Source organism: Carassius carassius, chromosome 20, assembly GCF_963082965.1.
Source record: "Carassius carassius chromosome 20, fCarCar2.1, whole genome shotgun sequence".
Lineage (NCBI taxonomy): Eukaryota > Metazoa > Chordata > Actinopteri > Cypriniformes > Cyprinidae > Carassius > Carassius carassius.
The window spans coordinates 1,681,347-1,695,846 of record NC_081774.1 but is presented as its reverse complement, the minus strand read 5'-3'; the positions used below and the strand labels follow the sequence as shown (position 1 = coordinate 1,695,846).

Below are 14,500 nucleotides of genomic sequence, written 5' to 3'. Positions count from 1 at the left end.
AGGAGAAGGAGGTAGAGGAAGAGGCATAGGTAGAGGAGAAGAAGGTAGAGGAAGAGGAGAAGGAGGTAGAGGAAGAGGCATAGGTAGAGGAGAAGAAGGTAGAGGAAGAGGAGAAGGAGGTAGAGGAAGAGGCATAGGTAGAGGAGAAGAAGGTAGAGGAAGAGGAGAAGGAGGTAGAGGAAGAGGCATAGGTAGAGGAGAAGTGTTGTGTTTCAGAGAGTCTTGCAAATGGATGCTGATGAAATTCAACATGAATTTATATATGTGGATGAGGCTGGATTTAACCTTGCAAAAACAAGAAGAAGAAATGTAATTGGGCACAGGGCAACCACCAATGTGCCAGGGCAGCGAGGGGGTAACATCACCCTTTGCGCTGCTATCACACAAAATGGGGTCCTCCACCACCATGCAAATCTGGGACCCTATAATGCAAATCTGATATTGCATTTCTTGACCGACTGCATGAGATTGTCACAGCATTACACCAAGTGGACCAGATGCGGTACATTGTCGTTTGGGACAATGTCTCATTTCATCGGGCTGCTCTGGTCCAGAACTGGTTCCATGATCACCCTGATTTTGAAGTTTTATACCTTCCCCCATACTCCCCCTTCCTGAATCCTATAGAATAATGTTTTTCAGCGTGGCGGTGGAAGGTATATGACCTGCGGCCTTATGACCGTTTGCCCCTCATTCAGGCCATGGAACAGGCATGTGATCTTACTGAAGCAGCTTCAGTGCAGGGGTGGATTCGTCACACAAGGCGATTCTTCCAACGGTGCCTTGCCAATGAAGACATAGCCTGTGATGTGGATAAAATCTTATGGCCTGATCCAGCCAGACGGAGAGACGGATAGTTACAGTATTCTTGTTGCTTTTACAGTAGTTTTCTTTCATTTCTGTTTACTTAACTTTACTTCTTCAGAGTCAAAGTGTATGTACTTTAATTCATGCAGTAATTTTTATTTGTCTATAGATTTTATTTGTTTACAGTAATTGATATCATTGTTGGTATCATCAATAAATACTTGAAATAATCAGTCTTCAGCATCAAGTGTTGTGCAGTGCTTGGTAAGGTTATAGTAGGCCTACAGTATTTGTCTACATTCTCCTTATATCTCAAAACAAATCATGAATAATGTTGTGAGTTTCTCACTATTTTTTGTCACCTAAATTATCTCTTACATACAGTAAAAATGTCTGGCCAAAAATTTATATTTATTTTTTTTTTACAAATGTGTTTTTTATTTATCACAGCAGTGTGAAACTGGCTGCAATAGTGTATGATCATTGATGACTGTGTTGGTTAAATGAAAACAAATAGCATTTTCACAAATATGTGTATATGTTTTGGCTGAAGTGTGTCATTTTGCAAACAATCTAGGAATTTTGCTAATTGATTGTGGTGTTTGGATAATTGTGATTATATTTTGACAAAAAGAACTCTGTTTTCAAAATTGCGTGTAAACAATTGAAAAAAACTGTAATAAAACCTTCATATTCGCACATACGTCGCTCATTTCCCAATCACTCCACCGGCCTCGCTCGTTCCCACATCCCTCGGCCCCGCCCCACTCGTCACAGACACATTTCTCAATACTTAGGTCACTTTTTCTAAACTCTTCACACAGTTCTCCTAACCAACTTTCAGCTTGGCAAAGCAGTTCATTTCACATTCAAAATGCACTACAGCTACCAAAACACTTTCTTCAGGTCTCAAATCAACTCATTCTTCCAGAACACTAGCAAAGGTTGACAGTCAACAAACACAGTTTGTCATCCACAAAAAAATGACCTAAAAACACTAACAACATGCAGCATTATACAATGATTTCTTGTGTAAAACAAGGACACGTCTCTGTTTATAATTCACTGCACTATATGTTACTGGAATGAATCGGACATGATGCAGAATTCGTCAATATTTTATGTTGTTTATTTATTTTTATGAGTAATTCCAAAATAGAAGAATTTGTATCCACACCATCCACTGATACAGATACAATAGTAATGCTAATCTACTCAGTCTTCTTCATTTGGCCACAGGTTCTCATCCACATCACATCTTATCACATCTACATCCCTGGCAATCTTCTGCTGATATGTCCAGGCATCCAGCATTCATTGTGTCCAAGAGGGAGATTTGATCATGTGGATGGTCATATTTATAATTGTTTTTATAGCATTTTATTTTAAGATTTAAAATATATTTCATTCAAATATTACTGTAGAAATGTAGCAAATTTCTGTCTTATTCAATTTTGTATTATGTTATTGTTTTGAACATAAGTTTAACAGTTTTGAAAACAGTATGTAAGCATGTGCAAATTGGCCTGTACGTACAAAGAGTTTTGGCAGTTGTTGTGTCTGAGTGAGAAAATAATTCATGAAATTTGAGAGATGTAGTCATTGAATGCATTTTGTGCTAAAGCAATGATAATTGATCCTCAGTTTGGCCCACATAGACTTCTGTTGTGCTCACTGTGTGAAGAGTTTTGCAAAAGTGACCTAAGTATTGAGAAATGTGTCCTAGCGTCTGTAAAAAACTGTAGTAGATTAGCATTACTATTGTATCTGTATCAGTGGATGGTGTGGATACAAATTCTTGTATATTGGAATTACTCAGTGCAAAAAAATAAAATAAAATAAACAATCATGTCTGATTCATTCCAGTAACATATATTGCAGTGATTTATAAACAGATATGTGTCCTTGTTTTACACAAGAAATCATTGTATAATGCTGCATGTTGTTAGTGTTTTTAGGTCATTGTTTTGTGGATGACAAACTGTGTTTGTTGACTGTCAACCTTTGCTAGTGTTCTGGAAGAATGAGTTGATTTGAGACCTGAAGAAAGTGTTTTGGTAGTTGTATTGCATTTTGAATGTGAAATGAACTGCTTTGCCAAGCTGAAAGTTGGTTAGGAGAACCAGGCACGTGCACACATAGACATGAAAGGGGGCTTGAGCACCTGCCCTTTTTATTCCTGGAGAGAAAGTGCCCTTTTTTCTGGGATGCTTTTTTTTATTTTTGAAAAATAATATATATTTCTGTTTGCACACAGCTTCCCTGTCAAACAAATATATTTATTGAAATATAGTATCTAAATATCAGGTCAGGAGTTCTGAAGCGCTCCCTCTCCCTCTCCCCGATTGTATTGCTTCCGCTAAAGAAAATAGTCCGCTCCGTCTCTACGGTTAGAATCCTGTGAGTCCATAGCAACGCTCTGTTTTTCATGGCAACGGTCTGTTATACTCCGCACAGCGGTCTGTTGGTTATAACAGACCGTATTCTACATTGGAATTCAACCAAGCCATGTAATAAAATAAGTTAATAAAATAAGCATATATCACCACCAGGTGATATGCTTTAGTTATTTTGTTTATCCTATTTACCTGCATTTCCCTTTCAATTAGATGCAAATGTGCGCATTTTAACTAGTTGACGCCTAATTTCCATACAGAACGTCCCCAGTTATTGACTTACATCAAGAGTCTTTCCCCCTGAAATTTAGAAATCTAAATTGGTGAATTTAGAAGAAATCTACAGATGCAAACAGATGGAGGATACACTCTAAAAAATGTAGTAAATCTGACTGCATCTGGTACATTAATAAATAAAACTGAGTAGATATAAGTTAACATTAAACTTTAAAAATAACAATATTCATAAATTAACTATTTAAGTAATTTAACTTTTTTTATTTTCTCGAAACCTTTATAAAATAGTATTCCATACCACCACAAATACATACATGACATTGGCTTTTATTGAATTTTTACGCAATTATTTTGGTAAGTTTAATTTTAAAGTGTTATGTATTCTGATAACACCAAAATAATTAAAACGATGTAGTGCCTGTAGTGCAAAAATAAACAAATTATTAGTAAAACACGCCCCTCTGTTATTTAGGTTATTCTAAATATGAAGAGTTCAGATGAAAAATCCTCTAAGTGCCATCTGAAATTTCCTTCAATAATGATCATTTTTATCAAGCTTGTATGTTTATGTTCACTTATTTCACATTACTGGCCATAAAAATTACCTATTAATTGTCATTTAAGTTAAATTACTGAACTTAAATACGAGCTTGAAAAATGAAAATGAAACAATTGCGTGAGTTTGAGGAAGATAAAATTAATTAACTTTTTAAATTATTTTTTTTAAAGGAAGTCAGAGTTGCGTTATATACTTTTTTGTTTAAAAAATTTTTTTTTTTTTTTAAAAACCTAATTATGAGAAGTGCCCTTTATTTCACTTGAGCCACTGCCCCTCAAAATGTCTGTGCACGTCCCTGAGGAGAACTGTGTGAAGAGTTTTGCAAAAGTGACCTAAGTATTGAGAAATGTGTCCTAGCGTCTGTAAAAAACTGTAATGTATAAAAATTACATTTTTGATTAGTGATATGCATGACTAAGAACTGTTTAAATGGGTCACACAGTATAAATCATTATAATCCGTAATTATGTTCCCACTAGATGCAACAAATGGCTCGTTTGTAATGGGTTTATTATTTTTTTCTTGTAGCGCTGTAACTACCGCTGTAGTGTTCTGACCAGGACACGGCATCACAGTATGGCAACAGGCATAACATTTCCGTAACAAAACTCCATCAGTGACAGAATGGAGAAAAAACCTTGGGAGAAACCAGGCCCAGTTGGGGGGCCAGTTCTCCTCTGACCAGACGAAACCAACAGTTCAAATACAGGCTGCAGCAAAGTCAGATTGTGTAGAAGAATCATCTGTTTCCTGTGGTCTTGTCCTGGTGCTCCTCTGAGACAAGGTCTTTACAGGGGATCTGTATCTGGGGCTCTAGTTGTCCTGGTCTCCGCTGTCTTTCAGGGTTGTAGAGGTCCTTTCTAGGTGCTGATCCAGCATCTGGTCTGGATACGTACTGGATCCGGGTGACTGCAGTGACCCTCTGATCTGGACACAGACTGGATCTGGTGGCTACTTTGACCTCGGAACAAGAGAGAAACAGCCAAATATTAGCGTAGATGCCATTCTTCTAATGATGTAGCAAGTACATCGGGTGTTATGGGAAGTGTTCCCGGTTCCGGTTTACCTTATTAATGCAGGATTTGGATTTGGATATTAGAATCATATTAGTGTGTTACAGTTTTTCTCAGTCACTTTGGTGCATTTCTCGTATCAGAAATGAAATTCTCAAAACTACTTGTACAACCTCCACATCATCTAGTCATTTATACACATCATAAAACCAGTTTCTCATTCTTTTGAACAAGTTGCGATTGCTTTTGTACATTCATGCAATTGATTATGCACATTTATCAGCGGATTCCTACATTATCAGTTGCTAATGTCATGTTGCTCAAAATGTATTATATAGTTTTCTGTGCAACAGTCTTACCCCTCAAAACATCTAGGCATTAGTTCATCGTATAGGTCATTAAATGCAAAATGGTTAATCTAGTTGTCATAAGATGCCAAGCACATTTCTTTTTTTTCTTTTTCTACACATTATTACAGTTTTTCTCAGTCACTTTGGTACATTTCTCAGATCAGAATTGAAATTCTCAAAACTATTTGTTCAATTCTCACATCATTGTCACTTGTGCACATCAAAAAAGCAGTTTCTCATTTCTTTGAACAAGTTGCAAATGCTTTGGTACATCCATGCAAATGATTATGTACAATTCTCTGTTGTGTCCTACATTATCAGTTGCTTATGTCATGTTGATCAAAATGTATTATATTGGGTCTCTGTTGAATAGTCTCACCCCCCACAACATTTAGGCACAAGCTCATAGCATAAGTCTTTACATGCAAAATGGTTGAACAAGTTATCATAATATGTCAAGCATATTTCTATACTTTCTATATTTCCATTAGACTTTTTTCTAAATCTGTCCTGAATTGGTAAATTGCTCCCAGGTGAATCTTGACTTTCTCTAACGAAGGTGCTTCTCGTGAAGCATCAACTAGCAGGTATATATATATAGCTGAATATAACAGAATGTTACAATGTTTGACAATGGAAGGACAAGGAATTGGACGGGGTCAACAGCCAGAGAGAAGACGAAGAAGAGGAGTGAGGCTGCGTGGTGGAGGAGTTGGAAGGCAAAACCGAGGAAGAGGCAGAAGATGCAGAAGAGGCCGAGGACATATGCGCGTTCCTGATGAGATTAGAGTTACACTCGTAGACCACGTTCTCAATCATGGGCTTACCATGGCCGAGGCTGGTCGAAGGGTGCAGCCAAATGTTGGAAGAACAACTGTGTTCTCGATTATTCAGACTTTTCGTCGACAGAATAGGTATGTAATCTAACAATAGGCATTGTACACTGTACATTCATTACTATTTTTTTTTCCCACATAGGACTGCAAGACAAATTCACAGGGGTGGCAGAGGGCCCCTTTTCACACGTGAACAGGAGGAGGCCATTTGCACCATGGTAATAGAAAACAATGCAATAAGACTAAGGGAGACACAAAGTGCCATTATAGAGGACAACAACATCTTTTAAAACATCCAAACAGTCAGCATCTCAACCATTGATAAGGTGCTGAAAAGTCACCAAATGATAATGAAGCAGCTCTACACTGTTCCGTTTGAAAGAAATGGTGAAAGAGTAAAGGAGCTGCGTTACCAATATGTACAGGTAAAACATGTATGAGCATGTAGCAACTGTACCTCAGAGTAAACCGTACAACATTGTATAGTGATATACAGTACAGTAAGTGTGAACTTGACACATTGCATCTTTTCTACAGCCATAGCAAATATGTGCTGTATACATTTGATGTAACTGTATCTTGGCCAAAATGAAAATGCATGTAATTCATAAAACTCATTTGGTGTCTTCTGGATATAGCGTATAATGGAACTGGAAGCAAGTGAACTACCGCACAGCTTCCTCTACATGGATGAAGCTGGCTTCAACCTAGCAAAACATAGAAGGCATGGTCGAAATATCATCGGCTACAGAGCTACAGTTGATGTGCCAGGCCAACGGGGCGGAAACATAACCATGGGTTGTGCAATCTCTGAGAATGGTGTGCTAATGCATATATTCCCATTTTTGGGCCATAGAATACAGAGCGTCTTGTCACCTTTTTAGACACTCTCTACAGGGATCTCATCCCTGAACAAGAGAGGGGTCAGATTGGAGATGACCTGCCAAAGTATGTGATCGTTTGGGACAATGTCAGTTTCCATCATTCCAACATCATCAGGCAATGGTTTGCTGCCCATGACAGGATGCTGATGGAGTTCCTCCCACCCTACTATCCATTCCTTAACCCCATTGAGGAATTTTTCTCAGCATGGAGATGGAAAGTATATGATCGTCAGCCACATACACAAATGACCCTTCTGGCTGCCATGGATGCAGCATGTGACGACATCACAGCAGATGCCTGCAGAGGCTGGATAAGACACTCAAAAAGATTCTTTCCATGCTGCATTGCAAGAGAAGATGTTTTTTTTGTGAAGTGAATGAGAATTTGTGGCCCAACAGACAGGATCGTCAAGAGGTGTAGGAAGATTGTAATTCCTTAATGTAATTTCTACAGCACCGCATGTTTTTCCCATGTTCACATTTCTTTAGGTTTTTTTTTTTTGTGTGTGCTATTCAGTGTTGTCTTTTCATTTCTGTATCTCGATGACATGTTCTGTCAATAAAATGCAGTACAATTAGTAAGAGTGTAAATTTGAATCTTTTCCATTCTCTTGCAATTACACTCACACATACACTAAGATGTAACTTACAATTGACAATAATTGTCATCAAAACTTTAGCCATAGTTTCCATCAGAACATCCCTCCAGAGTAAACCGTTATATTGAGAACATGACTAAACAATTTGACTGTCTTATCCGTAAACTATGACACAAGGACTTGTCATTCTGATGGCACTGACATGTTCATTGACACAGATATTTATTTTTAAGAGACGAACTAAAGATTTTGAGAAAGAGATTGGCTTTTGCAGGTAATCCATGGTGTTTTGCTATTTGTACGAGTTGTTTTGAGAAATGCACTTACAGTTTTGCAATTGTCTGTACCAAAGCGACTGTAAACTGTAAAGGACAATGGGATCAGAATATGATTTTAAAGTGAACAAAACATGCTTTTGTTTTTTAGTAAATCATAAACCACAGCAGTGATGACAGCTGTAAAGATAGATAGATAGATAGATAGATAGATAGATAGATAGATAGATAGATTCAGACGAGATTTAGTGAGAGAGACTCACACGCACCATTTGTCCTGATGTAGAATAAACACAAAGGCCCCGCTGCTCTCGACAGGGGGCATGGACCCTTTTACTTGCTTTGAGCCCGTCTTGTTTTAAGTGGAGGTGCTAAACACCTTCCCCCTGAGATAAAAGATGATTAATACCTTTGAATGAGGGCCGCTTAGTGGCTCAGAGTCTCTTAAGTACTTAATTAGTGAAAGGATGGGTCTGACAGCACACGTGAGCTGGAGGTGTGGAGGAGATGCTCTTTGATCTGCTGGCCTCCTAACAGCAGGCATAAGAGTCATGGAAATTTGATAAGTTCTCTCCCACTGACCTCACACGCTCAGCAGCAGTTAACCCGATGCAGGTATAAATATCCCAGAAGAGCAGGGCTGAAGACACAGACCTGACGTGGTGTGTGTGTTTGTGTGAGGAACATTACTATGGATTTACTGCCACTGCTGGTGTTTCTTCTGCTCTGCGCCATCCATCAGACCCGTGAGTGGTTTTATCTTTTTATTACATGTATTATCATACAAGATCGTCCTAATTCAATGGAGCATGTGACTACAATATAATCTGTTTGTGAATGTAATATATGTGAATGTAGTCTGTCTTGTCATTTTTACAATATAATGCTTTTGAAATACAAATACAGTTAAAATGACACTTTTGGTGCATGTCTGGACCAGGTTTTTGGACATTTGTAGAACCATTTTAAATATAAATATATACATAATTCACCATCATGGTATGTTTCCTGTACCATGGTATAACAACACGGTACCATCCATCACAAAAGTAATTTATGACAGATGAGGTACCAAGTTCTTTATGTACTGCATTTTCATTTTCAATTTTATTTTTGTATAGTTTTATAAGTATTTTGAATTCGTATTATTTTTTTGTATATTTTTATATACAATATGTGTTAGTAGTTGTGCTGTATTCTCATAATTTTTTAATGTTTGGAATATGTCTGTAGTTTTTATTCATTTTAATTTCAGTGTACAGCTTAAATGAAATTAAAATGATATTTTGAAATGGTATTCATATTTTTTATTTTACCTTAAGATGTAGTAATTTTGTCATTTTCATTATGTTTTGTGCATATGGATTTTTTTTTCATTTTATTAATTTCAGTTTTAGTTATTGCTTATACTGTGCCTTAAATGCATATTATTTTATTATTGCATGTAGTTTGTAGTTATATGTTGCCCTGATAACTAGCTGAAGTAAAATAAGTATAAAACAATAATCAGTTTGTATATATAATTTCATTTAACTATTTTATTTTTAAAAATTACATTTTTATGGTTTTATTTGAGGTAATTATAACTTTGGTCACATGCAGTCTTGTTATTGACTAGAATATTTGTATTCTTTGCAATCAATTGCTGTCTCTCAGTGTATAACAGGTACCAGGAGAATATTTAACTAATATAACTCATTTGTGTATTTGTGTCATTTAGTCACAGCAGTTTTAGGTAAAAACACAGAATCCAGAAACCTGTTCACAGCGAGAGCCTGCTGCAGACGCCAGAGGCACATCATCTACATTGGCAAAGGTTTCATTTAGTTATTTGATTCAAATAAAAATAGAAACACTTTAAATGCTGAATGAAATGCAATATAAATAGTCTTTGCGATTATGTTGTAAAATCCTGATGTTTGAGTAGTTGATTCTATGACTGGTTCTGTCTCTTAATTTCTTACCTTTTTTTATTTTGTAACAGATATCTCTGGCAGTCCTGTGAATGTTGATGTGGGCGTGTGCAGAGCGCATTGTGACCAATCAGTGCGTTCTGCGTCTCTGGAGGCGGGGCTAAGAGCCTCCAAATATTCATCAATGCTCGAATTCCTGAGACACAAAAAGGTAAAGCAATTCTACAACTGACCACAAGACGGCGACATTTCTTAAAATGAATACAAGCATGCAAAATATGAAAAGCATTATAGTTTTAAATACAAATACATAACATTTTTATAAATATACACATTCACATACATTCTTTTCATTTTTTTGAGTGTAGAGAGAAAGTGACTACGTTTTAAGAGTGAAGCGATTTAACATTAATAAATTATTATTTAATTAAATAAATCATATTAATAATGATGTTATACATTAGTTGTCAATATATAAAATACACATAAAATATTTATATAAATCATATATTTATAATTATTTTTTTAATTATTTTATTCTATATTTTTACTGAATATATTTTAAATAAAAACTAATTATTAAGAAAAAATACATACTTTAAATATTTAGATATTCACATATAAATTACACATGATATATTTATACAAAAAAAAAACTTTTTATGTCAAATCAGTATTTTTATTTTACTTTAGGTATATACAAAAAAAGGGTTTTTCATACATCTTAATTTTTTTGTCCATAACCATTACAGATGAAGCGCTTGGATCCGTCCTCAGGAGCTGCAGACTCCATCAGCGGTTCTCCATCCTGTGGACCGAGCTCCACCTGCGAGCCGGCCGGGGTGCGTGTGGACCGCGTGATGCTGTATGAAGGTCTGCGTGAGGTCGAGATCATTGAGGACTGTCAATGCGAAGCCAAAATGAGCCGGTGTGTCCGAGCACCATCACTGAAAACATACTACTCTGAGACTCCGTACGAGACCGTCATAGACGCAGGCAAATGTCTCGGATCCAAAGGGGCCCCAGGTAAAAGAAAACAAAAGAAAAGTCCCTCTATAATCAGTGTGCATTAGAGTATACCCCTAACAGTCGAAGGAAAGAAGAGTAGTGGCTTAAGTACCAAATAACACTAATATATATAAAAACAAATGCACTAATAAATGCATCAAAAATATTCTAATGATGACACTAATCATCTGTTTTACTTACAGAGGGATTTTCATGTATGCCGACTAAGTTTGATTCCACCCTCATTGAAACTCCAAACAAAGTGGAGTTGATCCAAACAGTGGCCCAGTGCAAACTAATGGAGGGATGTTACCGAATCCCGTATGTAGAGCATCACTACGAGATCATGTACAATGATGACGGAGTCAAAGTAGAAAGTCTGAGGGTGAGCAAACAATTGCATAAATTGACTTTCAACTGTGGGTATAACAAAATTCATTTGTTGTTTAGTGTTTTTTTGGCACACACAATTTCTCATGCAATTATTTTTCTAATGGTAGGTAATTTATTATAAACTTTATTCTTAACAATGCATTTCATCTCTGTCTGATTTGGTTGTTTCAGACATCAAACGTAAATCTCTCTCACTGGTTACATTTAAAAAGTAGCATAATGTCATAATGGTTGTTGATGTAATAAATGAAAGTAGCCTTTTAGACATTCGATATAAATGAAATGTATGATATAATTATAGTGGTCAGCGGGTTAGTTAAAAGCTTAGATTGGAGGTTCAGAAAGGGAAATAAGGCCAAACCAATACTGAAATGAAATTCAATCATCTGATGCTGAAGCAAAGGATCTCATGCCAGGAAATTCTGCTGGTCAGAAAGGAAATGAGTCATGTTTTCTCCATTTGTTGGCCTTAAAGATCAGCATCCTGATCCATTTCCCCCCTCCAGACATTTCCAATTCACATTTCCATGACCGGACAGCACTAACTCACATGTGAATATGCATGGAGATGTTGCACACTAAACAACTACTTAGTGCTTGAAAAACTCTTAGCACAGTTAACTGCATGCATACAGTGCATCTCCTAAAATTGTCCAGATTGCAGCATTAATTCTGAGATAAAATAGCATGAAAAAGTGACGAAATGTTCCAAATATTTAAAATGCATGAATTCTTTATATTTTATGTTCTATATTCATGTGATATTTTCCATTATATATTAGATTCTAGGCTCATTAAGTGTAGTGCGGCTTTAAAGTATTTGACATGGACGTCTTAGTAGTGATAAAAATGCCACTGAAAATCAGTTCCAAATTCATATTAAGTATAAATTAATTCTTAAAACAGATCCTAAGGCATTTAATTGTGTAAAAGTTTTAACACCGGTCTTGTGCTTATTGAACACATCCGTGTCAGATGTTCTCTGTCTGACGCCGCAATCCCAAAAGGTGCGAGGAGGCCACAAATGGTCCCCACAGGTGCCAAATCAAAGCACTTAGCATCTTAAAAGCCGTCCCGCATTAACAGCAGGTGGTGAACTGATGGCTCTCTCTTGTGTTGCTAATGTTCTTACAGGAAATAGATGTTGGCAGATGTTTGGGAAGCTGCACCTCAGGGAGCCGCTGTCTTCTCAGGTACACGCCACACATCTGACTTTACCTACACAGCTGAGCAAACACATGATCACACACACACACACACACACACACACACACACTCTTTATAGTGTGTACTGAAACACAACTCTGTTTGTTTTGGCACTTCGGTCAGACTTTAATCCAAGGCAGAAATACAACAGCTTTGTTTTAGTTAATATGTTATTTGATTTCTAAGGTAGCATCAACATCTTGACACGTTTTTTTTTTTTTTCATTTAATTTTTTTTTTTCTTTCTCTCTCTTTTGAAATTCATTTGATGGAAAAAAAAAAAATCACAAAATCATTGCAATTAAAAAACTAAAATTTATGTGAATATATTGTAAAATGTAATTTATTCCTATGAGCCAAAGCTGAATTTTCAGTATCATTACTTGCTGCTCTTTAAATATTGGTGCTCAATTATTAATAATAGTTCTCATTACTATCAATGTGTTGTTGCTTAATATTTTCTGGAAACTGTGAATCAAAAATAGAATGAAATTGAGTTTTTTTTCAGCATTAGAAATGTCTTTACTGTCACTTTCCATCAATTTAATTTGTTCTTGCTGAACAAAAGCTGAACAGAGATTTTTTTGTTGTTTTTTTTACATCTTAGTTATTGGTATCAAATAACGGTTTCCACAAGGAGCAGCACAACTGTTTTCAACATTAATATAATTCATACATGTTTCTTGAGCAGTAATTCGGCATATTATAATGATTTCTGAAGATCATGTGACACTGAAGACTGGAGGAATGATGCTGAAAATACAGCTGTGCATCACAGGAATAAATTACATTTTTAAATATATTCACAGAGAAAACACATTTTAAATCATAATAATTTTTTTAGTATTATTACTGGTTTTTTTAATGAAATAAAAGCAGGCTATAGGTGAGCATCTTGATTATTTCTATAAACTTTGACCGGTAATGTATATAAATGTATGAACGTAGATAGGATTTATATTTGTCAAGATTTGAAGTGGATCAAACACCGTTCTTGTCTTAGGACAACTTTTATGAATTGTTTTGATCCACTTCAAATGTTGACTACTGTATTTAGCTTGTAGATTTTTATGTTGTAGTTGTTTCTCTCCTAAATAAAAGTTTAACTCAAACTCACTGTATTGAGGTTTTATATTTACACGAACAAGTGTAAGCAGCTTTTGTACATGTTAATGAATGAATGTAAAAATAGGCAGACAAAAGATGGCTTAGCGAGAAATAAGGCTCCAGCTCATTGTAATGTGTGATATTCATAAATACTTGGATGTACATTCAGTTCAGTCTGATACATTTTGACCACAAATGAAAATTTTAACAGATCTAAAGAGTTGAAAAGTTATTTAGTACACCTTTCCCATTGATGATTTAAGTGCATTTTATTGGATGTTAACTAACACACTCGTGTGTTTCTGCAGGAGCGCATCTGATCTCGGTGAATGTCTGCTGTGGGCTGAAGGACAGGGCAACGCTTGTGTTCCTCAAGACTACGAAAGCCACACTTTCCTCAGTCAACAAGGCCAGATCCGCACTGTTCTGGCCATTACTTCCTGTCTGTGCCAGTCTTAAATATGGCGTCCTCTACTGGAAGACTGAAGCATCTACAGTGGGAACTGTTTGAAGTTCTCCTCATAGATCATTTGCATGGCTGTAATGTCAGGTTTGGGGATGCACATTAATGGACAGAAGTGTAAAGGCATGATGTAAAGATGCTGTTATGTAATATATGTAAATTATGTAAAAAAAAAAGTATTTTGGAAATAAAATTTATGTCAGAAAGTGGAAAAACAGACTTTCAATCCACCAGTTTTGCATTACATGACAATCTGCAGAGAGCAACTGAAGAAAGGTACATATGCAAATGTCTCAGTTTTAAATCACACTACAAATCAACCAATAATTAAAGCGTTAGCAAGAAATGCTAATGACAAAGAGGTGTCACACATGCAAAATAGCCTACGAAATACTGGAATCCCAAATAAGTTATTATAGAGAGACATTTTAAAGTTATTCCAAACTGCATTAAAA

The 14,500-nt window shown here is 36.0% G+C and overlaps 1 protein-coding gene across 1 annotated transcript; it reads left to right on the top strand.

Moving 5' to 3' along the window:
• Positions 1-8,321: 8,321 nt before the first annotated feature.
• On the top strand, positions 8,322-14,284 carry LOC132095708 (uncharacterized). The gene is made up of 7 exons (XM_059500818.1): positions 8,322-8,702; positions 9,677-9,772; positions 9,941-10,080; positions 10,622-10,895; positions 11,081-11,262; positions 12,405-12,463; positions 13,891-14,284. Exons 1-7 carry the CDS (start codon positions 8,648-8,650, stop codon positions 14,039-14,041), a joined length of 957 nt encoding a protein of 318 aa, XP_059356801.1. The 5' UTR covers positions 8,322-8,647; the 3' UTR covers positions 14,042-14,284.
• Positions 14,285-14,500: the final 216 nt, after the last annotated feature.